Source organism: Pantherophis guttatus, chromosome 2, assembly GCF_059756535.1.
Source record: "Pantherophis guttatus breed Tessera chromosome 2, ASM5975653v1, whole genome shotgun sequence".
Lineage (NCBI taxonomy): Eukaryota > Metazoa > Chordata > Lepidosauria > Squamata > Colubridae > Pantherophis > Pantherophis guttatus.
The window spans coordinates 93,880,379-93,908,350 of NC_142064.1; the positions used below are offsets into that span (position 1 = coordinate 93,880,379).

Sequence of the window (27,972 nt, forward strand, 5' to 3'; positions counted from 1 at the left end):
TATCTTGTGAAAAAAAACAGGAAGGATGGATCTATATTAAAGGTTGCCAATTTACTTCTTCTATGGTCTGATTTAATCTCTAAATGAATTGAGAATTTTATTAATAAAATTGTGGGCGAGGTTTGAATGATTTCCATATTACTGTAGATAGTCCTCGAATTACAACAGTTCATTTACTGACTGTTCAAAGTTACAACGGCACTGAAAAAAGTGACCTATGACCGTTTTTCACACTTATGACCGTTGCAGTATCCACATGGTCACCTTATTTAGATTTGGCTACTTGACAACCGACTTACCATTAATGACGGCTGCCGTGTCCTAGAGGCATGTGATCATCTTCTGCGACCTTCTGACAAGCCAAAGTCAATGGGGAAACCAGATTCATTTAACAACGGTATAACTAATTTAAGAACTGAAGTGATTCACTAACAAATGTGGGAGAAAAGTTGAAAAATGGGGCAAAACTCACTTAACAAATTTCTCACTTAGCAACAGACATTCTGAATTCAATTGTGGTCGTAAATTGAGGATTACCTGTAATACCAAGAGGACAACTAATAAATTGTCAGGCCCAAAATAAAAAAGGACAAGTGGCAATTCTTCCAAGGTGAGTTCTTTATTGTTTCACACTTACAGACAAAACCTTGCCAGACTAAGGATTCTACTATCTGCATTTACAATATACTGAGAACTATTAGGGAGGTACTGTCTTTGTCCTCTTTCTCTCACACATAATATCTAGGCTAAGTTGTCTCTTAGTCTTCTGGAATGCACCCCCTCTCTCCTGGGGATCCATCTCTTCACTACATTCCATCGCATAAACTGCACGCAAACAGAGAGGAAGTTCTCAGATATATATATTTTACTAACATTTCAAAACATTTGCTCAGGAAATACAAGAATATCTGATTTTAGCTGTAGAGATATTTAATGGTTTTTTTAAACAAAGGTAAAATGACTACCTTAGAGCAAATATCTGTGTAAAATACTATGTGCAATAGAGTTTGAGCAAGATCACGTAAGCAGTTCTAAGTAAAAATGGACATAAATTGTCACTAATTCTGCATTTTTGAATCAGAAAAAAGTAAAGCTTTATCAGATGCAGAAAGGGAACAGTCTACAAAAACCAATTTGGGGTAATGATCACCAGTATTATATTCACGGGTGATATAATGGTTACTAACAGTGGTGGGATTCAATTAATTTAACAACCGGTTCTCTGCCCTAATGATTTCTTCCAACAACCAGTTCACCAAACTGCTCAGAAATTTAACAACCGGTTCTCCCGAAATGGTGAGAACTGGCTGAATCCCACCACTGGTTACTAAACAGTTGTCTGTAGTAAAAGCCTGCTGAAGCCTCTCTGAAGTGAGACAACTGCCAAACAGGATGAAGACATATGGCAATGTTTTAACATCCCTTCTGCAGAAGAAGCAGTTGCAAAGAAAGCTTATCATATTCTTAATAGGGCTTCCTTAGTAGAAAAAATTTAAGAGATTAACTGGACAACAAGAGAACCTGAAGAGGTGACACCAAAGGGATGAGAATAGTCAGAAGGCCACATCACAGTGGGAAACAATTAAATCAGGCATACTACTTCTGAATGCACCTAAAATGTCAATAATGGCATCTAAAAGGCTACTTTCAACAAATGAGAAGTCTTTTTGCCTTATTGCACATATTCCTCAATAAGCCCAAGTGTTAAATGGATATCAGAAGAATTCAATTTGTCAAACAAGATTTTAACACCACCAACCACTATATATTTGACAGAGTGGGCTTGCTGACTAGTCACCTAGAGACCACATCTGAGAACTAACTGATCTTCCAGAAAATATTGAAGTAAGGCATACAGCTTTCTTAAAGAGAAAAAAATTGATACGGTGCCATTCGGGGCAGAGTTGGTCTTCTAATGTGAATTTCTGCTCCCCACCCTGCTGCCCATACTACCTTTACAATAATAAAATAAAGGTGAAGGTGAAATAAAGAAAATGCAGCAATTACTTTTTAAAATTAAAAAGTAGCTGCCTAAAATCACTGAAACATAAACAAGAGCAAAAAGGCTGAAAAAGAGGACAATCATAAACATTAGTAATTTGTATTGGAGACTGGAGTGTTCTACAGGTGTCAATACAATCATTTCTGAGAGTGGGAGCTTAACCTGAGCAAGTATTAGTGACACAAGATTGACAGCTGCATCAGAAACGAGGATTGTAATTTATAATAGATAATGTATTTACCGAAAATACATTATAGGGCTAATCAAAGACTGGCCTTGGATAACTACATTGTAGCAGGAAAAGAGTCAGAACCTATGCACAGAAGTCAGAATTGAAGGGATCTCAGATTAATTTTCTTTCAGATAAAAAGCAATAGAATGTTGAACAAAGAAACCCAGAGGGTAAATCCCTAACTCTCCATCTACAATTTTCTCCTTATGGTCAATAGCTCATAGCTATTAGATTTGGTCCTCCAAGCTCTCTAACAATTTGGGATATTTTTTTTGTACCCACTGCAAAAATATAAGGCTTTTTCTGGTAGCCTTACATTTTTGCACACCTTTCTAGGTTGCTTTGCTCTTTCCCGCCCAATGTTTTAATCCTTAACTCCTCCTCAAAATGAATGCCTCTATTTCAGTCTTCTCAAATTAAATGGTTCAGAAATACAGTATCTGATTTTGATTTTCCCAGTCCCTAACTGTTGACCATGCTGGTTAGGTATTATATATAATAGAAATACATGGAAGGCATCCTGGCTTAGGCCCGGGGTATCTGCAGGATCATCTCCTGCCATCCTCCCATCGTCCAGTCTGCTCACACAGAGCGGGCCTCCTCAGGGTGCCGTCAGCCAGACAATGTCAGCTGGCGGCCCCCAGGGAGAGAGCGTTCTCTGTGGGAGCGCCGACCCTCTGGAATGGGCTGCCCACCGGCCTCAGGACAGCCTCTGACCGCCTCTCCTTCCGCCACAAATTGAAGACGTGGCTTTTTCACCAAATGGGCTGAATTCCGTAGGGGTGATTTTTAATAATTTTAATTAAATTTTTAATTAATTTTAACTAATTTTAAATTGACTTTGATGTTTATGTAATTTTTTTGTTCCTTCTTGTAAGCCGCCCTGAGTCCTTCGGGAGAAGGGCGGCATATAATTTACATAAATAAATAAATAAATAAAATCCTATTGGGGAAGGCTATTTTTGTGTGTGCATGCAACTTTGAATGAATGTTGACTTCTGGTGACTGCCTGAACAAGTCCCTACAGTTTTCTTGACAAGATAAGTGGGTTGCCATTGCTTTCTTCCTTAGGCTGAGAGAGAGTGATTGTTCCAAGATTACCCAGCTGTCTTTATGCCTAAGGCAGAATTCCCGGTTTCTAGCCTTACACCAACTTTATATAGGCCATGATGTAATAACACATTTTGTATAAATTAGATATTTTATAGTATATTAGCAATAGCGATAGCACTTAGACCAGAGGTCTGCAATCTTAAACACTCAAAGAGCCATTTGGACCCGTTTCCCATAGAAAAGAAATCACTGGGAGCCACAAAACCTGGGTGGGCATGGCCAACTCAACATCACTCCCAGTCACATGACACACACACCCCAGCCATGCATACCCGGGTTTTGTGGCTCCAGGTGTTTTCTATGGGAAATGGGTCTCTCTCTCCCCCCCCTCCTTCCCTCTGTTTTTCTCTTTTTCCTCTCCCTCTCCCTCTCGCTCCCATCCTCCCTCTCTTTCTTTTCTTTCTTTCCTTTCTTTTTCTTCCCTTCTCTCTCATTTCCCTCTTATCCCTCTCATTGTCTCCCTCCACCTCTCTCATTTCTGTGTCCCTTTCCCCCTTCTCTCTCTCATTTGTTTCTCTCTTTTTCCTCTCTCATTCTCTCCCGCCATCATTTTTTCATTTCTCTGTCTCTTTTCTCCCCTTTTTCTCTCATCTCTCTACCTCTTTCCCTCCCTCTCTCTTTCCCTCCCCTTTCTCTCTCTCTCTCTCATGTTTGTGTGTATTACCTCTTAAACCATTTCCAAAAACAGGCAAGGGTTGGGTTTTTTGTTTTTTGTTTGCTGATATTCTTTCTTCTTCTTTCGGTGCTTTTACCATATGATTTAAAGCAAGAGTCATTTCAGATTCCCAGATAAATGAAGCACTTTTGTCCCCCTGCTGTGGCTCCCTGCTGGCTAGCTGGCCCTGCCCCTCACTCTCCCCTTCCAGTAACTCCTCGTGTGGCCTGAGAAGGTAAGGGCGAAGGCAGAGATGGAAACTCGCTCCATATTCCAGAGCAGGAGAGAAGCGCCCCTGTATTTGCCTCTCATCTCGTGGACGCTTCTTCCAGTGCTTCTTGGTGCTGCGCATCTCAGTCGCTCGGGGAGACACTGGGTCAGCCTGGCTATGACTGATGCTCTGCATCGCAATGGGCTCCAGGAGGAGGAGGGGACACCATCTCCCCCATTGTGAAGCGCGCTAAATTTAAGTGTGCTGTGCAAGGTGCTGCAAGAGCAGCACTAAAATGAAAAATGCTAATGTACCATTTTCAGAACAACTGTGAGGTTATTTATTTACTTATTTATTTAAATTTATTTTTTTTACAGTTCTGAACTACCCGTCTCCCCCAGAGAGGGATTTTGGGCAGTGTACAACAATTAATTAAATTAACTGTTAATTTAAAACTGAAACAGAAGTTGTCAGATGTTCTGTATCCATGCTTTGATAGGACTAGCAATAATAGATTTCTTTTATCTACTGGATATAATGGTATTTATCTTCCATTTTCTGGTGAATATTGGAGAGAACTATGACAAAGTCGACCAGTAAGTTTAAAGCTAAAATCAGGCATGTCAGAGCACATTGTCAGCAAGGAGGCAGGCAAACATAAATAATATGTAAAATAAATAGTCTAACAGCTGCAGTATATCAGCTTTATGTTCTCTTCTAGCAGTATGTTGTTAAAAGTAAAGAACAAAAGAAAGCCTTGGAAATTTTGATAGGGTGAAGGCAACAGAAGACGAGTGGTAGCCTATGATCATCAGAGCTGAAGAAAGCTGTGTACAGCAAAAAAATATTTTTTTTAAAATCTAAACTGCCTTTAGCATTACTTATAAAACAGTGTAATTACTTGCATCTAAGGCAGTCTTCTCCAACCTGGAAATCATCAGATCTTTCGGTGCTGCAAATCCCAGAATTCCCAGCAGTGAATATAGGGAATTGCAGTTCAGTTTTATCTAGGGAAAAGCTGCTCTAGGGAGCAAATTCCATGGGTCCTGGCAAAGTAGATTAATCTATAAAGGAATTTTGTGAAGAAATATCGTTTATTTTGCCGTTTCTGTTGAAGGGAAAGGGAGGTACATAATTCTATCCTCTCTTCTTTCATAATATATCGGTAAAACAAGAACAATATATGGCCAAACGATGTTTAGGTTAGAAAGCAAAATGTTTTTTCTCTTGAACACACCTATTGACAAGATTCATTCAGAGCATGAAAAAAAGTCCTAACATAGAACAATACCTCTGAACCTTGACAGACTTCAACACTGGGCCCTATCTAACAAAATTAAATTCAATGGTGAGAAAAGTAAGGTTCTACATTTAGGCAAGAAAAACCAAATGCACAGGTATAGAATAGGTGGTACCTGACTCAATAGTAGCAACTGCGAGAGGGATCTTGGAGTCCCAGTAGACAATCACTTAAATATGAACCAGAAGTGTGCTGTAACTGCCAAGAAAGCCAATACAGTCCTAGGCTGCATTAAAAGAGGAAGAGATTCAAGATCACGTGAAGTGTTAATACCATTTTATAATGCCCTGGTAAGACCACATTTGGAATATTGCAACCAGTTTTTGTTGCCATGATATAAAAAAGATGTTGAGACTCTAGAAGGAGTGCAGAGAAGAACAACAAAGATGATTAGGGGACTGAAGGCTAGAACCTATGAAGAATGGTTGCAGGAATTGGATATGTCTAGTTTAAGGAAGAGAAGAACCAGGGGTGACATGATAGTGGTGTTCCAATATCTAAGGGGTTGCCACGAAGAAGAGGGGGTCAGTCTATTCTCCAAACCACCTGAAGGCTGGACAAGAATCAGTGGATGGAAACCACTCCAAGGAGAGAACCAACCTAGAACTAAAGAGAAATTTCCTGACAGTTAGAACAATTAATCAGTGGAACGGCTTGCCTCCAGAAGTTGTGGGTGCTCCAACACCGGAGATTTTTAAGAAGAATTGGACAATTACTTGTCTAAAATGGTATAAGGTTTCCTTCTTGAGCAGGGTGTTAGACTAGAAGACCTCCAAGGTCCCTTCCAAATGTTATTCTGTTATTTCTGCAAAAAAAACCAAAACCCTTAACTATTTATTAGAATCTAAGTTTTTGATCATGGCTGTATCCCAACATTTAAAAGGTGGAGGGGCTGGGTTGTCTATTTCCCACATATATCCGTATTATTCAGGGTTGAATGACATGTAGCCAGAGAATCCTGAACATTATATGCAATTGTGTTTATATTTAGTCTCAAGTAACAGAAATTGCACTTTGGTATAATTTTAACATTATTTTATAAACAGGGAAGGGAAACATATTTGATAAACATCAGCAGTTGGGAATTCCTGCATGACACAAGGAAGAGAGAGGCTGACTGAAAAATCCTCATTAAGCAAAAACTCAGGTTAACATGATAGAACATAGGTAATAAGATGAATATATTAGATTTTCCAAATGCCAATAGTGCCCTCTTGTGAGAGAAGTGTTGGAATCATACAATATAATATTGCAGCCTATATTCATATTTCAAATCAGTTTTCCTTTTGCTGTTACTTTGAGGTACCACTATATTGTTTCACATTCAAATCTGAAACAGGAAGAGTATTAATGAATTGCCCTTATCAGAAAACTAATTTTCTTCCAATTCTGTTAGGTGATCAAGTGCTACGTAGATAAGCAAACCAAACAAAAAGAAAAGCAAAAACAAAATAATCAAGTACAAGAAAAAGAATGTAATTATTTATCTTTACCTAAAATGTTTTTTCTTTTTTTTTCTAATTTTGATTCTATAATCTCTTGGGTCCTGGCTGAAGAAGTCTGAGCAGAGAAATTTAAGTAAACAGGAACATAGCCGGCTTCATCTTGTATTTTGTTAAGCAGTGATCTTGCAACTACAGACTTTGTAAAAGAAAAGGGAGAGAAATAACAGGACATGTAGATTCCCTCCAATATTTACTATATTGCTACATGTGGAGCAGACTACAGAATCCTATGAGCAGTATTACATTTCCCAATCACTTTTCTTCCATTTCTATCGGCCACAAAAATGTTCACATGCATGTTTTTTTTCTTCTCTTTTCCCATTCTCACTAAACAAGGGATTCAACAAGTCTTTCAAAATGTTTATAATGCATTTGTTTTTCATCTTCCTTTTTAGCTGATCAGGAGATAGTGCAACCTTTATAATGAAGTTATACTTGTAAGGGAGAATTAATTTCCCAAAATGCAGAAACTATGACTCTTCCTGTAATCCTTCACACTCTGTGGAAATTTCTAAAGTTAACTTCAAACCAGAGGAAACTTGATGTTGCCTACAGGTGGGTCCTCTGCTCCTGGATGCTTTTGTCAAATTGACAAAAAAAAAAGAAAGAAAGAAAGAAAAAAGAGTTTCATGCCAATTTGCTGCAAGTTCTGCAGCTTTGAAATGTTTGTGCAAAGTCATGGCACACATCCAAAGTGTGTGTGTGTGTGTGTGTGTGTGTGTGTGTGTGTGTGTGTGTGTGTATGGCTTGTGTTGCAACAGAATGGCTAATTTCAGAGATGGGAAGAAAAGGGTTGAGTTAGACCTACAGTAGGAAAAAAATGTTCAAGTCTTCTCTACAGATGATGCCTTATTTGGCTCACAACCCTTGTGCTGTTATTTGTTAAATAATGAAGAATTACACAACACCCAACTGTATGGTGGGAGTCATAATTAGATTGGGCCTTAGTCAAAGAATGCCTTCATAAACATTCCTTTAAATGTTTTTAATAGGTCCTCTTAAATCTGCTGGCTTTTTTCCCCCCAAAACCAAATAATTTCACTATGTAGTCCAATGCTTCTTACCTTGCCAACTCCAGTAATTCCTGTGAAGAGCACAGAATGTTTGACAGCTAGCAATTTTTCCATTAGAAAGCCATAGCGTACAGTGTCAGTGGTAGGAACAAGCATTTCGAAAAATGGAACTGTGCTTTTGTATTTAAAGGTTGGTATAATTCGCTCCCAAGGATCCAAGCGTCTTGTATCATAATCAATGTAAACACTCCACAAATCACCAGAAGTTGGGAGCTAGAAGGTGAAACAGTCATGTTAATGTTCTACCAAGGACCAAGAGCAAAGAATGGAACATACAGGAAAATGGGAAACGTTCTATTAATACAGATATAGGAGTTTGAACCATAAATTGCTCAGATTCTTCAATCCATAAATTAGCAGAAACTACTACCGTAATACATTCTTGGGTTTTTCTCTGTAATAATGAAGGCAGAATTTTGTTTATTATCCTCAGAATTCACCATTAAAAAAATATCTAATGCAGGCACTGTGTTTCCCCCAAAATAAGACCCTGTCTTATATTTTTTTGAACCCTGAAATAAGTGCTTGGCCTTATTTTCGGGGATGTCTTATTATTTTGGGGTGCATGGAGCAAGATGGGCTCCTCTTGCCGTCTTACCTGATTTCCAGCTCTGTCTCCCTAACCCTAACCAGAGGAAATGGCAGGGACCGGCTGTGCATGCATTGAAATATTTTTGGGGAGGGCTTATTTTCGGAGTGGGCTTATTTTAGCGCATGCGCTCAAAAGCTTGATTGGGCTCATTATCAGGGGATGTCTTATTTTAGGGGAAACAGGGTATTACACTATGCATTTTGAATCAGCAAATAATCAAGGAAAAATTTATTTATTTCACATGTTTGCCAGTTGTACATGAGGCTTACTTAGGTTTTAGACCAATAATAAATCTTACAGAGACTAAGAGCTGAGAAGGCTGTCTATCAGTCTTTCAGACGACAGAAAATTATATCAATGATGCCATAAGTGCTGTATCTTTATTTACTGTGAGACCTGGAGGGCAAATAGAGTAAAATCACCATGCTTTCCTCTTCTCTCTCCACCTCCCAGATATCAGCAGCAAATGCTGGCAGAGGTGGCAGGAAATGGGGAAGCTGATTCTTTAATATTAGCACCTGTCAGCAAACCTGAAAAAGAGCTGACAGGCACAGATTGGGTGGAGGTGGGGGGTATTTTCAGAAGATAAACCAGGAGAAAGAACCAGCCACTTCTCTCTCTGCTGCTTCATGGAACAACCTCCATGCTATTCCTCTCTGCTGTATTTAGCCTATCTTTAAACCAAAGTTCAGTCTAGTCAATTTGTTGAATTGAAAGTAGCTGATCTAGGATTCTGAGTCACAGATATGCTTGGAGACCTCATTATGAGGAACACCCCAATTTGAAAAATCCGAAATATTTATTGTCTAAATTATATTGTCTAAACTAGAGAGCTGGTTCCCGAAACCAAAGGGGAAGAGAGATGTTTTCAGCTATGTTTTCTGGTTCAGTAGAGGAGGTGAAAGCAGATCTTGAGACACAGCAGAAAAAAAAGAAAAAAGACTGCCGGTACATGGTTAGGTGCATGTAGGGAAAGGTTCTAAGTAGTGATATGTGTTTCATCATTTGGGGATGGAATATTCAATTTCTCTCTAGGCCAAGGCAAAATACTTTTTCAAAATGCCATTCCAGGGGTGGTTGCCATCCTTCAAAGCAGAAGCAATTCAAGGTGAGCCAGGCTGATCCAGCCCTGAAACAGATTAGGAAATTGGTCCAGAGCATGTTAAACATTTCCAGTTCAGGGAATTTACTTCCAGAAACTGATGGATCATCTCCAGTTCAAGAGGAGGTTTAGCAAGATCTACAGAGAAAGAGAACTTTCCCGAGTTCCAGAATGTTCTCTTTCCAAATCTGTGAATTTTGCGCATTCCTAGCCTAACATTATTTTAAAGGGATGCTTGTCTGGGACATACTTGTTAATATCTCTTTTTATAGGTTGAAGGAAACATTACTCTTCTTTTATAGCAACATGATAATGAAGAGCATTACCACAAATGCCAATGAATTATTCCCACAATATATTTCATACCTTGGCATCAGGGTTATCCTCAAATTGCTGTCTTACAAATGTATCAAAAGCATCCCAACAGTTCTCCATTATATTTCCACCCATAGACCACAAATAACAGAAGACAAAGGTTTGGCACACAAGAGAATTTAACCGTGATTGTTCCTGTATAGATAGGAAAAGATGATTAGGGTTAGGTGACCATAAAGGTGATTTTGATAGAAAAAAGTGTAAGAAAAATATGAGGAATTGATACTGAGGAAATTTCTATTGAGGAATATGAATTTTGCAAATTTAAATTTATCTTCCCTGGGAAATAGTAGATTACTTTTAAAAATAAGTACTCCACATATTTTGAGAAAGAAAAATAGAGCAAAAACATATGTGCACATTATATTCATATTTTATCATATTTAAGCACCATGCCATAATAAACAAATATATTAGAATTTTAACACATAAATTCACAAATAACTAATATTCACAATATTCAGAAGAAATATAATACATTTCTACGATACACTCATCCTGAACAATTCAGAAAGCATTATCATGTAACTTTTGATATTTTATTCTCAAATGCTGCCATTGGAGTTTTGAGTTTCGCCTGGACCAATATAGCTTCAAGCATCTGCAGCAGTGGTGGGTTGCTACTGGTTCTGTCCGGTTCTTTAGAACCGGTAGTAAAAGCGGTGGGAGACTCTGCCCATCTGCCCGGACATCATAATTGACAATCTGTGCATGTGCAGAAGCGCACTTCCGTTGCAAACCGGTAGTAAAGGTAAGTAGAACCCATCCCTGATCTGCAGATCTCCTCAGAATTCTGGAGGTTTCAAGGGGCAAAACTGGTGGTAAAAGGATTAATAACACTCCATAAATAATCATTCAAAATACAGCTAGTCCTCGTTTCACTACCGCAATTCGGACTAGCAATATAGTTGTTAAGTGACATATAACGTGTCCATGCCTGACTGACAATATCAGTTCAGTTGCTAAGAGAATCACCCTAAATGGATAAACACAAAGTCATATGACAGATACTTGAGATTTCCTGCTGGTTTCCCCATTGGGTTATCTAATCATGTCAGAAGCCAGCTGTGAAGATCAGAAAGGTAATCATGTGACCACAGGGATGCGGTCATAAGTTCAAATGATCAAACAGGGCAGTCTTTAACCAAAGATATTTGTATACCTAAATATTGGCCTGATTTTTCCCATTTTAAGGTGGTTGAAAAATAAAAGGGATGCCTTAAGCTAACCTAATCAATTTCACTCGTTAACCCCCCTCCCCCAAACCAATCCAACTTAATCATAATATTACCAGCTTGTGGCTCACCTATAGAATAGAAATAGGAATTATAGTCCTGAGCCAAAGAAAAGTTGACTGCTTTCGTTTCCATTCACTGATAACAGAAGAAAGACACTTAAACAACCCAATTTTAGATTTGTTTCTGTAACACTGTGTTGTTATAGAACACTGTAGAGAATCTTGAAAAGAGCGCACTCTATAAACTGATAACAACCCACAGAAGACATTTGAGAGTGATGTCAATAGTTACACATAATCATAAACTATGGGGCATTCTCATGCAAACATAGTCTGAAGAGCTGACATGAAAATTCAATTAAAATGAGATGAACTGAGAAATTTTAAGGAAAAACGAGTTCTGACAATTCATCAAACTTAATCAATGAGGATTGGTCATAAGTCCATTTTTTTCAGCACGCTCATAACTTGCTGATTAAATGGATATAGGCAGTAGACTAACTTTAGAATAGAATAAGACTGGAATGTGTTAAATTTTTCCTCTATTTCTATAAGACCTCGCAGATCCCACCATGTAGGAAAAAGAAAGAGGAACTATACAAAAGGTAAAACAAACAGACGTACCAAGTTCATGCTGGGTCCTGCCTTTCCAAGAAGTAATGACTCCAGTAAACAGCAAAGAGTAACAACTTTACTGATGTCCACTTGCCTTATGGCTTGGGAACACTTTTTGTGAATATATTTTAGGCCATCTTCAACATAACGAGAAAAGAGTTCAAACAAGTATGTTCTTGTTTCTTCATTGAGCTAAACAAAAATCAATATTGTTGTACAATTATTGTTTCCTCAGCAACTCAGAAAAAATGTACATTTCATAAGAAGAAAGCAAATCTGATTATTAGTGTATATAGTATTGTACTTTAAAGACTCCTTTGCCAATAGCTCTAGAGTCAAAATAGGGGTAAATGAGAAAGAAAAGGGAGGTATTGGTATGCCCAGAGAGAAGATTATAGCCATTTTACAAAGCCATTTCAACAATGAAAAAGGATTATGAAAACTGAGAATCATTTTCCTTCCTTCCTTCCTTCCTTCCTTCCTTCCTTCCTTCCTTCCTTCCTTCCTTCCTTCCTTCCTTCCTCCCTCCCTCCCTCCCTCCCTCCCTCCCTCCCTCCCCTATACTGCCCATCCCAAATTCTGGACAGATTACAACAATATAGATAAAGTAAAAATAAATTGCATGGCTATCAAATATGATGATTGCCTAATGTAACATAACAACAAAGGCATGTTTATAAAAGAAAAACATTCAATATCTGCTTGAATGCCAGACAAAAAAAGGCCAAGTGCACCTCTGGGAACAGAGTATTCCATAAATGTGGGGCCTGTAAAAAGGTAGCCTCAGAGAATATTCAATCTTAACAAAAATGTGCAAAATGCTTAGTTATTATTATGTACTAGACAAAACGTACTTTTTCTTCAATGCCTGCCATCCATGTTTTTACATATGGCATCCACTTCAATTCCTCTGGGTCAATGTATACCATTCCACATCGGCTTACTGTGGCAGGTGAAGCAACTCTTAAGTCTTCTACCTAAAATTCATACAGTAGATACTGCATCTATTTCTAGTTCAGCATATTCTTAAGCAAAGAAAGCAATGCAGATAAAGTTGTATCTTTGGTTCAGAAATAACATCTCTATTTCTTTGTTAATTGAGATTGTAATCTCAGACAAATACAGGAATTGTTGGATTTCATAGCTCAGAGGAAAGCTAGGCCCCTGAAGAAGGATTTCCAAGTCTTTCATATCCTTCATCAGAATTCTAATCAGGGGTCCTTGGTGCTTTCTGAGCTTGCTGGTTTTCTTGCAAATGTTTCATTACCCAAACTAGGTAACATCATCAACACACTAGCACTGATGATGTTACCTAGTTTGGGTAATGAAATGTTTGCAAGAAAACTAACAAGCTCAGAGAGCACCAAGGACTCCTCATTTCAACCCTGAGCTGCAAATATTCTCCTTTATTGGAATCAGCTTGAGCCAACAGCACACACTGGCTAGCTTCTCCCAGTAACAGAGACAACACACGAGACAGTCATAAAATATTATGAAGTCATACATAATAATAATAAAAAACCTTTAAACCTAGCCCAGCTGTAAAATTATTGTTCAATTACATAACAATAAAAGCAAGATTTTAGGCTACACTACATTTAGTGCCTCATATAAAAGAAATACAAGAAAGAAAAACATTGAAAACAGCAATGGATTCCCCCAATGCTAAAATGTAAGAGATAAAGTTAGAGCTCTTTTTTTTTCATTTTGAATAAGACAAGAGGCGTCTACATTTATCCAACTCAAATTAGTTTTGAAGATTTGAACAGTGATGCTGTTCTTGAGGAAAACACTGGAAGAAGCCCAGTGAAATCCAGCGATACTCTGAACACAGCATTAGAAAATCCATTAAAACTAAGAACGTAAATTACCTCAAACATCATGTGGATGGATGGCGTGAGTTTGATTCTTTCACTGTTAGCCAAACAAAGCATCTTGTTGTCATCTAGAACCGTGTTCAGATTTTCGATCCATAGTGCATCCACAGGTCCATCACTGATGATCCATTTATGATCTTCAGAGGTGTCGACCACAGCAGCTCGCACACTAAGTGCCATTAAGCCATCTTTCCATTCCAGAGTTAAATTGTTAACTTCACCATATAGCTCACCCATAGTTATTGATTTAGGATTCAGAACATATGTTTTAACTGGCTGGAAAAAATGATATTCCTCACCTGCTTTATGTAAAGTTCCAAGTGTATCTGCCAAAATTTGGTAAACTGTAGTTTTTCCACCTCCTGTTGGTCCAACAAGCATGACCCCATGCCTTACCAGCATAGTTTCGTACAGCTGAATCACTTTACGGATCATGGTAGCTTCAGTCTGCAATCCTTTGGAAAGAATGGTATCTACTATTGTTGACTGCAGCACTCCATAATTATGTTCTGGGATTATGACTCCAGGGAAAAGGTCAGATATAATTCCACTAAGAGAAATGAAGCACAAAGATTTGCTCGTTTATTTACATTATTGGTACCCCATCATTACCAGTGCAAAATTTAAGCTATCAAAGAGAACATTTCACATAGCAAATAAGGGGAGGATTTGAATTCAGTTGTTCATTCCCCTAATTCTCCTTTTCCTTTATCTCATCTCTCAATTGAAATGCTGATAGACATAGTTGGGTAAAACCCGTATTGGGATTGGGGGTTTTCTATTCCCCAACTATGGCCAGAATACAGAAATGAGCATAACAAGATAGTTGTACATATTCAATAGGAAAAATAGAAAGTCCAGATTCGAAACTTTTAAGTCTAAAATTGCCTTGTCCTTGCCGCTTCCATGTATTAAATTGAAGCAGTCAGGGATACGATATCAGGGAGAATAGTCAGAAACAAGAAATATTCATAACAAAATCTGGATTTTCAGTTCAGATTTTCATCCAACATTGTCTCCAGAAGTATTTATTTATGAAATTTGTTTGCTGTCCATCTCAACACGAGATGACTCTGGGTGACCTCTAGTGCAGAGTGTAACAGGATTCTGCAGTTAAGCAAATCTTCATCTGCTTAGTGGATATATGGAATCAACATAAACAAAGGCATTTTTATTATGGTTATCCAGCTTCTGATAACCTCTTGCCTGGATTATTACAGTACAGTCATTATGGGATTGCCTTTGAAACAACAGTAGACTAACTAATTGCAATCATACAGAATAGACCTTAAGATTGTTAACTAGGACTGAAGAAGGAACCAAACCTCATCAGTTCTTTAGCATATTTATTGATTCACAATCAGTTTCTGAATCCAGTTTCAAGTACCTAAGAGTTTAAGGAAACCGCCCATTTTCATTTTATTTAATTGTGTAACTTATAACAAAATAAAAAGTAATAATTAATTTTAAAAGTACCTGAACAAAAGAGCATCATCCGCAAGAAATTTTGGGAGATTCGAATCTCGTAAGGCTCTTATTAAAACAACTTCTTCATTCAGGTTTGGATGTTCTCTCTTTAGTGATCTAAATTTTCAGAAAACAGTTTTTTAAATTTATATTAACATTAGTATGTCAGTTGCATTAGATGTGTATATAGGTATATATTGTATATGAGTTTTATAACTTCCTGTGCAATAACACTTTTGATGAATACCAATATTTGATAAGTACCAATCTCAGGGATTTTGTAGTTATTAGGGAAGACCTTTATAAAACTCCTATACACATATGTATGTCTAATGCAACCGACACACTAATGTTAATATAAATTTAAAATAGTGTTTTCTCTAAATTTAGATCAACTCGCTTATGTTTGCCTTGGTGCTTTCAACACAAACGTGAGCAAGCGATCTACATTTACAGAAAATAGCACTTTAAGCTTCTATTAACCTTAGTGTGTCAGTTGCGTTTCACATATATGTGTATAGGATTTTATAAAGGTCTTTACTAATAACTACAAAATCCCTAAGATTGGTACTGGATCCATAAAACACCTTTATTATATATCATATCGTTTCTCTTTGTTAGGTGTTTTACACATTTTCTCTTTCACAATCATATACAGACTGCTAAAATAGATGAATTAAATCTTCATAAAAACTCCAAACAATGGATTATTCTGCTTATTATATACCCAGTTCTATATAACATTAATCATATAAGTTTAAAAATATACATTAAAGTGGTATTCCCCAAAAGCATTATTACACATAACCAGAAATAATTTTATTTTCTACATGTCTACTATATATAGCTTTTCCTAACAATAGGGGAATGTATCAGCCTCTGTATACTTTGAGTTCCATAGAATTGCTACTGTACAACAATAAAAGTCCATAAAATTGGACTTCATAGAACATATGTGAGCCAGTTTGGCCTATTGATTAAGGCACCAGACTAGAAAGTGGGAGACCATGGTCAAGTCCCACCTTAATCATCAAAGCCAGCAGGATGACTTTAGGCTAGTCACTCTCTCAGCCCATTCCACCTCATAGGGTTGTTGTCGGGCAAACAGGAGGAGGAAGCTGTGTATGTTCACCACCTTGAATTATTTGTAAAAATAATAAAGGCGGGGATACAAATAAATAAAGGAATAAGTAAATATTTTACCCTGCCATGACCAGCACAGATTTGACAGCTCTCATTCCAAAATCATAGTGGTCTTGTTGGGAAAGCTGTTCACTACAGAGCTTATACATCTGAGTCATCTTCCTTGCAAGTATTTTACTGGATTCAAATCCTTCAGAATACAGGATAACCTGAAATATAAAGTGCATTCTTACAAAAGTCAGAAATCTTAAACATAACTAAATAACCAGAGAATTAATTTGTTCTACTGATTTAAGATGCTGGCCTAGAAACCAGAAGATTGTGAGTTCTAGTCCTGCCTTAGGTATGAAAGTCAGTTGGGTGTCTTTGGGTCAGTCACTCTTTTTCAGCCTAACTCAGCTCATAGAGTTGTTGTTGTGGAGAAAAGAGGAGGAGGAAGGAGTATTAGGTCATCTTATTTAGTACATATAGTATATATATTAAATAATTAAAATGTTAAGAACAGATACTACATTTGATTTTAATAAAAGGCTGCTAATTGCAAACCTATTAGCCTGTTGAAGAAAGTATACGCTAAATACCTTTAATTAAAACTTTTAAATAGTTTTAATAATAGTAATATAGTAAATAATAGTAATTATTAATTAATAGTAATTATTAAAACTATTGGATTGAATCCAAAGTGAAAATATTCATGCTGAGGAGCAGGAGGGATTCAGAAGGAATTGTTTGATCTTGGTTTGACCCGTTGTTTAGTCGTGTACCATTTAGTCAAAAAAACGCTCTTCATTGCCCAAAGGCCCCCTTTTCACATATTGCAAATTATGTTTTTAATTGCTTCTAAGCGGGAGGTTTGGAAAAAACATTGTTCTGGTTTAGATAGATTGGCTGGGCTGCAGAAAAGGCGTAAGCTATCGAATGATGGACCTGGTCTACTATTGTTAATTGCTGCCTCTGGCCCTAATAATAGGTATTGAAAAAGTACCTCTGCAATCAAAGCATAGTTTGGAACCATCATAGAAAATGGCCTGAAGAGCGCTTTTAGATTGTCAGGTAACTCTGTTCGTCCAGCATAGCCAGGATTCATAGTAATGAAAGCTGCACAAGTCATAATTAATTTGATTTCGCGTCCTTCAAACATAAACCGAGTGACCTTTTGTAAAAGAAAGAAAGAAAGAAAAAAGAAAACATTACATTTATATTTATATTCAAATTACATTATTCTTTATTTTAGTCATAGATCAGAACCTACATGAATACAATATAATTATACATAAAACATAAGATATTAATTTATATAAAATATAAAACCATAGTATTATAAATATGATAACAATAAAGAAATGCATATGAAAATTAAAATATCCGGTTCAGCATTATTTCTTCCCATTATATACATATTCCAATGTCTGTTCTGAAAAGTAAAAACAAAGGAAGCAATGTTTCAAAGTCACTCCAATCAGATAAGAACAGCTAATGTCGCCTATATTTTCTATAAATCACCACAGAGTGTAGCTCACTGTATGTGTTATTTATAGGAACTGTTCAGTTATAAAGATATTTAGCTAGTTTAAGCAAGTAATAACTTGGAACGAAAGACACATTTATTTGATGTTCTATCTCATTAACTCGTTTTAACACTTGGTTTAGCATGCCTAGGCCCTAAAGAAATAGTGGTGAAAATCCACATGAATTGAGTTTAGCTATAATGATAGCACCATACAGAATGGCAGGAATCATTCAAAACCAAAGGTCAAACCTAAAAGGCACCAGATTTAATTCTAATTCAAAATTAAACATGGCAGCCCAAATTTTTGCCTTGACTTTCAATAGAACAGTCTTAACAGTGCATTTGGGGGCTTGGGAAATAGATTTTTAAAAACTAGAAGTAGAATATAGATTGGATTCTGTAAAATAACTGAGAAGAGTACTTGCTTCAAAATACCCTAAAAGCACAAACATATACTGGGTACCCCTAGCTTGATAAACTAGCAGCAGATCTCTCCTGGGTATTTTGGGATATTTTGGGATATTTATACATATTGTGTTCTTTTAGGATACCAGAATAATGAAAAGCAATGCTCAAGTAATTGAATCCTTGATGTTGCTCTCAATATCTCCCTTGTTATTATTTATTTACTTGGCATATGGCATTTGTACATTAAAAGCCAGGAAGTTTACAATGTTATTACAGAGAAGTTTGACTGCCTAGAATTGCTAGTTCGTTTAGCTCACACTCCAGGGTGCACTGAAGGGGGCAAACTAGCTCCACACATAGAGTGGCTATCGATAATGACTTTCTGTGGGAATGTCAGCATCATCCAGGGCTTTTCTCCACCAATTTTGCCTCATATTCAGGCACGTCCAGCACCAGTTGGTTTCTTGCTATCGCACAAAGCACTGTTAGCTTCCCACTAGAATGCTATCTATTTATACATTTGCATTTTTGCATGCTTTCAAACTTTTAGGTTGGCAGAAGCTGAGGCAAGCGATGGGAGCTCATTTCGTCACATGGTGCTGGGACTCGAACTGATGGAGTACAGCAAGCCGACCTTTTCTGGCCAGCAGATCCAACATCTTTAAGTTGCTGAGCCACCATGTTTCTTCTCCCTTAATTATATCAGCAATGATTTTTTAGGGTTTTTTTTAAAAAAAACCTGGAATGTTTGATATTTATCTTATTAGTGCGCCACTGAAAATGACAAGTTTGTGGAGCAAATTACAGCAATGTCTGCATACAGCAGGACTGCTAGTATGAACCAGCATCCTTCGGAGAATGAAAATCATGTCCTATTAATGAATTTATATAAAAATTTAAGAGGTATGGGGTAAAAATGTTTCCCTCTTTCACTCTTCTTGAAACAGAGAACCAAAAAATGCTAATTAATACTTATGTACCTATTACATTTGAAAAAAATACATGAAACAGAACATCTGGTACCTTTGCTGCTTTAGCATTCCTTATTGTAATCAGTTGTTGGGCTATAACAGACAGAACTTCAATGTCAATTCGATTGAATTCATCAAAGCAGCACCATGCTCCAGACTGTGCCAAACCACTGAAGAAACGCCCCATCATCTGAAACAATATGTATACATTGATGTTATGTTGACTTAAATGTTTATCCTGAGATCAGTTGTAGTTTCAAATATCAATTCCTAAAGTGCATAATGAGAGGGATGCGTACATCCAAGTTTCATGAGGTCTGTGTTAAATCTCTGCATCACTTCATCAAAACAATAGAAGCCTATTTCAGATTTACTCTGACTTGTTTGTATGTTTGATACCAACTGGCTCATTCACCCAAAATAAATTAGGGCCTAATGAATTAAAATGCAAAATATAGTTTGCATAGTTGCATTTTAAGAGCCGTGGTGGCGCAGTGGTTAGAATGCAGTACTGCAGGCTACTTCTGCTGACTGACAACTGCCAGCAGTTTGATCCTGATTGGCTCAAGATTGACTCAGCCTTCCATCCTTCTGAGGTTGGTAAAATGAAGACCCAGATTGTTGGGGGCAATATGCTGACTCTATAAACTGCTTAGAGAGGGCTGTACAGACTAAGTGCTATTGCTATTGCTATAGTTTGAAGCTGATTTATGGACAATTTTGTGTACTGCTATTGGACATTACATCTAAACTTGGAATTCTGTTTAACAGTTATTGCTACATTGCTTTATCCCAACTTCAAAGAGAAATGTGAAGGAGAAACTCAAAACTGAAACATAGTCCATAAAACTAAGAGGCAGGTGTAGATGCTTTCATGGTTCTTTCCATCTTTTTTTAATGGCAACAAACTTCTTTACCCGCCATGCTTCAGCACTCCTTCACAGCACTCTATAGCAACCAGGCCAGGCTTTTTATAACTGATTGTGGATGATTTCATTCATAAATATTTATATGTAGATGTTAAAAGCATAGTTACTCTTAGAACCTATGCCGACAGTTTAATAGATGCAATTACTGAGTGACCTAATAGACTTTGCTGTCATTTTCAACTCACTTTATGCTAACGTTTGTCCACCCCTTTAGGGACCAGGTTAAACTTTTGTACTGATTGCCAACCAGTGCTAAAAAAAAAAAAGGAAAACAACAAAACAGTTCCAAGGGTGACTAATGCCCTCTAAGGATTCTCTCTATTTGCATCAGTTCTTCATCCTTCTAATGATAAAAGAACTAGCTTACAAGTTCTGAGCAATGAGGAAAACATGTATGTAAATCAAGCAATTATGTATTTGAATATTTAAGGAGCAGGTTCTGGCTTATTTAATAAACCAGGATTAGGCATATCACATCTAAACAAAGCTACTGACCTTGCTACGACCAGTATGAAAGGGACTGAACAGACAGATAGATAGAATAATCGTACAATAATCCAATTTGCTGTAATTAATTCTGTTAGAGGAATCATTAACATGAGAAATAATTTCTTTAACATCCTATCTTACCAAGGGCCATTAATGTTTAGTTTCCCATAAAATTATTGGTTTTTTTTCCTTCATAGTTTCAAACCCGCTCTTTTATTCAATTATCTCATTCTATTCCAGGTAAGGTGTCCAAAGATCGATCAGTTAAGCACTGGATGAAAATGACTGGCTCATGTTTGATATTATTATTATTATTCTACAGAAATTATTAGTATGCTTTACTACAAGCAAACAAAAAACAGTTTTCCTGTTTCTGTAAGCCTACTTGAATGCCATACCTTGTAATCCAAGCCATCTGAACAGTTGAACACCACACACTGGATGGCAAGTGCTTTTGCAAGATCTTTAGTAGTCTCTGTTTTTCCAGTGCCGGCAGGTCCAGCTGGAGCTCCCCCTAGGTCAAGCTGCAGGGCTCCCATCAGGCAAAGATAGCAACGATCCTGATGAGATTTAATGTATATTCAATTAACATGTGCACAATATTGTAAGGCAATCTGAATATGACATAACTACAACTGCACAATTAGGTTGCAGCATCAAGTCATACAATAATTATATAGGATATTGATGGAACTCTGATTTAATTTTGGACTCTTGGATGAAAGAAAAAGCAATTGGTTTCTTAAAAACCTTTTTCTTTACTTCTAAATCTGTCCCTAATGTAGTCCTGAGGTTATGTAGGCTAGAACCTTTTTGCCTAGAACTGAAATCAGGGCACAGCAATTAATTTTATTTTTCACCTTACACTTAAACTAGTGTCATGGGGCTACCCCAATCAATCTAATGGGACCTGTATTGTATTTATTTTTTCTGCTCCTTTATCAATGTCTCTACTCATTTTTTTTTTCTGGTGGAGTTTTTTGGTGTGGGAAAGGGGGTAAGATGTTCTATTACAAAAGTACTTTTAGCGGCAAGATCTACCTTATGAGAGGAAAAAGTTTAGCCTCAAAGCTCTGGGGTGATCATTGCTATCACTCAATGTCATCAACCTTCACTCTACCACTTTTAGCCTCCCTCTATTAACCGCTGTTGCTCTGCTGTATTTCCTGTTTCCTCTGCCTTTTTTTTCATTTCCCAAACTTCTCTTGCTACAGTCTCTTTCCACTGAAATAATTTACCCATCTGCAAGAGGTTAAGTTCTTAAACTTTACAGGCAAGAAAATAACAACAACACATTACCGTGAGCGGTGTTATCACTAATCTTGGACATGCACCCAAGTATTCATAGGCATAGGTATATTGTGATAAAGCCATTCTTGCCACACAGTTATCTAAATCAAGATCCCAATAGTAGCGCAGTTGTCTTTGCCAGTCAAAATTGTCCACAGAATCCACCTTGGCAAATAATGGAAAACATTTATTAGATTTTTTTTTAAATGGAAAACCTACACATATTCTTTAAACAAAATTAATGTACCTTTTGATGTACAAGTTCTGTAACAATGTCTCTTGCATGTACATCAATAGTAATCAGTGCCGTTATGATATTTCGGTGAATTTTGGGAAGGCTGCCACGGACTAGTGAAGCCAATGCATTTAGTCTCTGTGAAATGAAAGCAAATAAAATGTCCTGAATTAACATAATGCCTTGCACTGAAAGGACAGGAATAGGTTAAATTGAAGAAAATGATATTGAATCCAAAAAAAATCATAGGAACTTTCTTGAATATTTTCATCAGCAATGAAGATCATTGACGTATTTTATATTGTTTCAGGGATCTCTGCGAAACAGAATATAAATGGTCATTCAAGAACTTCTCAGATATGTGAAATGTTTTTTTAGTAGGCATTTCAGACTAGAATGACTTATGCTTTATATAAAAAGCCACCCCATCCACAATAATTTTGATTTTAAAATATTTCTACATTTATATTTACAAAAGTATAAAATAGTACCAACATGTTAAAAAAAAAAGATTCTGAATACTCACCTCAAAATTCTCACTTTCAAACTCTTCCAAAGCTACTAAATGATCTTCATCTTCTCCTTCTAAACACTGAGTGAGATCACGACACCACATGAGCTGAGAAATGGTCAGCACAACCTATATAAAGGAAACGAAACAGAATTCAGACAGACATATCGTGTGCTGGAGAAAATATCTAGTTTTATTTGATTTTATCATTTAAACATTCTGATTTTATCATTTAAACATTCCTGAGTATTTCTACCACACAAAACTTCTGAACTTTCAGAACCATTCTTCAACAATCTGAATCCAGTAGGCTTATTACCCCACTGATCTTTACCACCAATCTGAATGCTTCCGAACTTGGTTCAGTATAAGCAGCTACATCTGTTAACACTCAACCTAGGAACACATAATATTTATTTGATAGATTTCTATCATAAAATTGGGACTATCCCAAGAACTCAACTATTGCCAAGGAGCAGTATACTGAATTCCTAAGATAAAGCAATAATATGGTTGTGCACGTCAAGCCATTAAAGCGAGTGGTTTACCTGAGAAGGATGTCCCGCGATAACCCACTCCGTTCTTTCTCTGGTTTGATAATCTGCAATGGCAGCTTTGCTCAGTCGTCTAAGGGAAGTAAACATTGCTTCTTCAACTTTACCGAGCCAGTCTTCAACATTTCCTCTGGCCTTAAGTCCTTTTCCCAAGCCAACCTAAAAAGGCAGGGTAACTGTTATGTGGGAGGGTAACTGTTATGTGTTTTTTCCCCCCAGAATTCATATCACTCTTCTCCCTCAGCTAGTGCCAGGTAGGCAAACTCCAATAAATATGCTTTACTACAAATTGATGTAAATCATATTTATGCAGCACAAACATGGAAAAAAGTGCTTCAAATATTCTTCATACAAAAGTGCTAGTTTCTTTCTAAATATTCTCCTCTCAAGTATGACTTTTTAAAATAACTGATTCAGCAATATTCAGACACCAGATATTCTATTTGCTCTAACAGTACCAAAAAAGCGAATCCAGCATGAGATTCTACCAGAAAAATAGTCTTAAAAAAAAAATGGAATCATGAAGAACCAGTTTCATTTACTTTCACTGGTATATGAATAGTTACAATTCTTGCCTATGGGAAAAAGTAAAACACCAGATATTAAATGTATCTAATACTATAGAGTGATTTTATATACAAAAATATAGCCTTCCATTCATCCACCCTTTATGGGTCTCTTGCAACATACCTTTTGGTAAATAATCTTATTTATAATTATCATAGGCATAAGCATTTTTATAGGCATTTTTCTAGAATTTTTTTAAAAAATGCTTACCCTTTCACCTTCGGGGGACAGCATTGCTAGAATATCATTCGTGAGAACTTTTTCTTCTCCCTCAGCTGGTGCCATGTAGGCAAACTCCAGTTTAGAAATGGAATCAAAACATTTCCTTAAATGAGGCTGAACTGCTTGAGGATTGCGAGTTTGGGCCAATATTTCCAAGAGCTCATCATTCGATAAAAAGTAGAATCTGAGATAACATTAAAAGTTGTAAAATGCAAATTTAAATTCAAATGAAGCCTAATTAATGTTTTATAAAATATATTTTATAATTATACTTAATAGTTTTTCCAAAGTTGGGAGGACTTAACATGTCAAATGAACAAAAATAAAAAAGAACTGGATGGATCATTTTAGGCAGCATTCCTGACTTTAGCTTTATGAAAGTATAACATATTTCAATGGTACCTACTTTTATTTAAATGTACAGAATGGTGCGAGACAGCCTTTAAGCATCTAATTAAATTCACTGTTTGTAATGAGTATCATTTTAAATAAATAAGAAACTGGCAATGATAATTCTAAACTGAACTAATTAAGTCCTAATTACTTTCAATGGAAGCAAATTAATTCTTTCATTTAAATCAATGAGATTCAATATATGTAAACTTTGCCAGGATTGTATTCCCGGCTAATAAAGGATAAAGCAACAGAACAGATGACTTAATTATCTTCTTACTGATTCTTAACTAACCTTGGGAAAATGACTCTCTTGGATTCCAAATAGGCCTCCAGACATTTCTGAATCTGATCAAGAAGAGCATTATTATTCTGAAAGGTCTCTAAAAGGCCTGTGTCAGAGAAAAATAATGGATAAAAGTGTAAAATGAAAACAGGTACTGTCTGAAGATGAATCTTAGCACATGCCTATATTTCAAACCATGTTATCCTGAGAGATGCAGTCTTTTGAAATAAAACAAAAGCAGAATAAGTATTAATTTAATATGCGATATGGACAACTTTTAGATCTTACTCAGGTGAGATGAGTCTAACATACATGGAATGTTTTTATTCACTGAATGTAGTGCTGAGGATATTAAGAATTTTTTCCCCCAGAAATCCTGAAAAAAAATATTCTAGAGGAAAAGGGAAAGAACGGTAAAAGCACATTAAAGACGAGCAAAGGTTTATAAAGGAATAAGCACCTTTCAATACAAAATGAGATCAGAATATGTAAGGAGTTGTTCATACATTATTTGACAAATTTCTGAGTAGATGTAGGAAACAAAATGTGTAGCTGTCTTAAATTGAAGGGATACATGGTTTAATGCAAGCAGCACATAATTTAGACATACTGTATTATTACCAGGCTGAGTAGCGGCACGGAGGGCGTTAGGCAGTCGATTCACTTTCCTCATAACTTCCTTCCAAGACTTATCTACTTGCAAGAACATTTTGGCTTCTGCGGGCAACTGTCTTTGAATATCGGGAGCACTAAAAATGCTTTCTAAATAGAGCCAATTCCTCTGACATGTCAGCCATTCCTCCTAGAAAAAAGAAATGTATCAGAAAAATATTATTCAAAACCTTTGGAAATGCTCCTTTCTATTTGTAAGAAAAATTACACAGGGCACACTTTACATGTATAACTGGGGTGCTCCTCCCTCCACAAATGTATGAGTGTGGATACTGGTTCTCAAGCAAAACTGCCACCAATCTATTTCAGCAGATATAATGGAGGGAAACCCTTTCAAAATCTTTTTATAGTGACATTATTTAATATTCCCTGAAATGAGTGCCAATACTTTCTTTACATCTCTTCAAGCCTTTAATAAAGAAGAATCAATGCCACTTGACTGATAAACAGTCAGCATTTTCCCTATAACAAGAGTGGGTTGAGAGATAGTGACTGCTCCAATGTCATATCATAGCTAAGAGAGGATCTGAACCTGGATCTCTTTGAATCTAATTGAATATTTTAATTATGATCTATGTGAGCTCTTAAATATTAACATTCTAAAGGATATTCTTGTACAATAAAGTAAAGTATCCCTCAAGTTAAGCTTGACTCCTAGTGACATTACCAGGGATTTTTTTGGCAACAATCAGAAACACTTTGCCATTGAGTTCTTCCAAGTTATAAGTGAAGTTACAGCCTTTCATTTTCCTGGAGATCTCCCATTCAAATTACTAATTGGTCTGACTGAATTTAGCTTTTTTGAGATTAGCTAAAATGCTGCCAAGTGAGCTGTGCCCAAAATGAACTAAGCGTCTATTAAATAACATTGTCAACATAATGTCTTTCTTTTAAGACAAACTTCAAAATGTAGAAGAAATTATTTAAAAATGCAGTACGCACCAATGTCTGATTGAATAAAGAGAGCTGCTTCTGCCATTCATCAACGCGTGGCTTGAGAGGGCCTACGTACCGTGAAGAGGCAATTGTTGCTATATTAATAGTACTATCATCTAGAATGACCTTAAAAATAAAAATAAAACAACATCCTCATTTCTATTACGTGAACTTCCAGTGATACATGATAGTTCAGTATTTCTTGTCTCAGGACGCTCCTCCCACTTTTAAGAATTATACAGGACCCCCAAAGAACTTCGTTTGTATGGGTTATATTTATCAATATTTACCTGTAGTGTGGGCCTAGGCCTATGTGGGCCTCCCCCACTCCAATTTACAACTGTTATTCTGGGCTCAGTGGAGGTCACAAATTGAGGACTACCTGTATCTATTATTGTTTGCATACCACCTGAATAAAAATAACTTTGAAAATGGATTTCTCATCCTTGTCCACCATCTAGATAAGTTCCAGACAGTTAGCACTGCATTGTGTAATGGCTTCCCCAGATACTGGCTTGGATAACAAGGAAGAGCCAATTCTGGGGACTTCAGAATGGGGTACAGAGGAGGGTCAGGAAGAAGCAGGGAATTCCATACCCAGGAGGATGAACAAGAGAAGGAGGAGAGGTCAGGAACTTCGTAAGGATTGTTAGGGAAGCGGACAGATGAATGCCTGACTGAAAAGGAGAAAGAAGAGACACAGCTGGAGCCAAGAGGCTCGGATGATCAGCCAGAAGTGCAGGGCAGAGAAGGGATGCAGTTAGCAAGTATAAGGAGAAGTTGCCTTCTCCACTGGATCCAGGGCGCACATGACCTGAACGGAATGGAAGTTCACAAGTCTACTCATGAGAAGGCAGCCTCATCCCTCCTAATGATCTGCACTGGTTAGCAGCTACCTAGCCCAGCATATGGAGAAAAGTGATGTTGAAGACAACCTATCCATTTCCTGCCAGGCACGCGCTCCAACTTTATGACTTCTTTTCCCTGATTCTGGAACTATGCCTTTTTTGCTGACCTCATTTGGACCTTAGATTTTGGACTTGGGCTTTAGCTTTGTGTACTTTGCTTGGAATGTGGATTTGTATCTCGACTTCAGATCCTTTGTGCAGATTTATGGACTTGTTCTTTGCCCTCAGACTTGATGTGGCTCAGGGCTCGGACTCATTGGGAATTGCATTTTTTTCATGTGAGCGAGCCCTGCGGAGTAATGTTAGGGGCTTTCAAAGCCTCAGTAAAGACTTCTAACCCTCTTGGTGTGTGTGCGTGCGTGAGCAGGACAGGACTGCTCACTGTAAATACCAGAAGAATTATATGTTTTCTTACTGAGGCTTGGTATGCTTGATCAATAAAATACAAATGGTAAAGATATTAAAAACCAACAGACCGACATAAAGGAATTTTTATTTTAAAGCTGGTTGATCTCATTGCACATATATGGACTCCAATAGATGACTGTTTTCCTAGAACAGAAAGGTAGGGAATGGCAGGGCACAGGGGCAA

The 27,972-nt window shown here is 37.0% G+C and overlaps 1 protein-coding gene across 1 annotated transcript in view; it reads right to left on the minus strand.

Annotated features, from left to right (window-relative positions):
• DNAH6 (dynein axonemal heavy chain 6) overlaps nt 1-27,972 on the minus strand; it is a 174,552-nt gene that overhangs the window by 107,573 nt on the left and 39,007 nt on the right. The window contains exons 21-39 of the mRNA XM_034410708.3: nt 26,479-26,598; nt 25,486-25,666; nt 24,874-24,970; nt 24,174-24,369; nt 23,391-23,555; nt 22,858-22,971; nt 22,344-22,469; nt 22,106-22,261; nt 21,205-21,366; nt 19,441-19,578; nt 17,485-17,652; nt 16,560-16,708; nt 15,366-15,473; nt 13,884-14,439; nt 12,867-12,989; nt 12,022-12,204; nt 10,152-10,295; nt 8,083-8,304; nt 7,007-7,154 (exon numbers count right to left, since the gene is read on the minus strand). Coding sequence (XP_034266599.2) covers nt 7,007-7,154; nt 8,083-8,304; nt 10,152-10,295; nt 12,022-12,204; nt 12,867-12,989; nt 13,884-14,439; nt 15,366-15,473; nt 16,560-16,708; nt 17,485-17,652; nt 19,441-19,578; nt 21,205-21,366; nt 22,106-22,261; nt 22,344-22,469; nt 22,858-22,971; nt 23,391-23,555; nt 24,174-24,369; nt 24,874-24,970; nt 25,486-25,666; nt 26,479-26,598 — 3,256 coding nt within the window. The remainder of the gene's footprint in view (nt 1-7,006; nt 7,155-8,082; nt 8,305-10,151; nt 10,296-12,021; nt 12,205-12,866; nt 12,990-13,883; nt 14,440-15,365; nt 15,474-16,559; nt 16,709-17,484; nt 17,653-19,440; nt 19,579-21,204; nt 21,367-22,105; nt 22,262-22,343; nt 22,470-22,857; nt 22,972-23,390; nt 23,556-24,173; nt 24,370-24,873; nt 24,971-25,485; nt 25,667-26,478; nt 26,599-27,972) is intronic.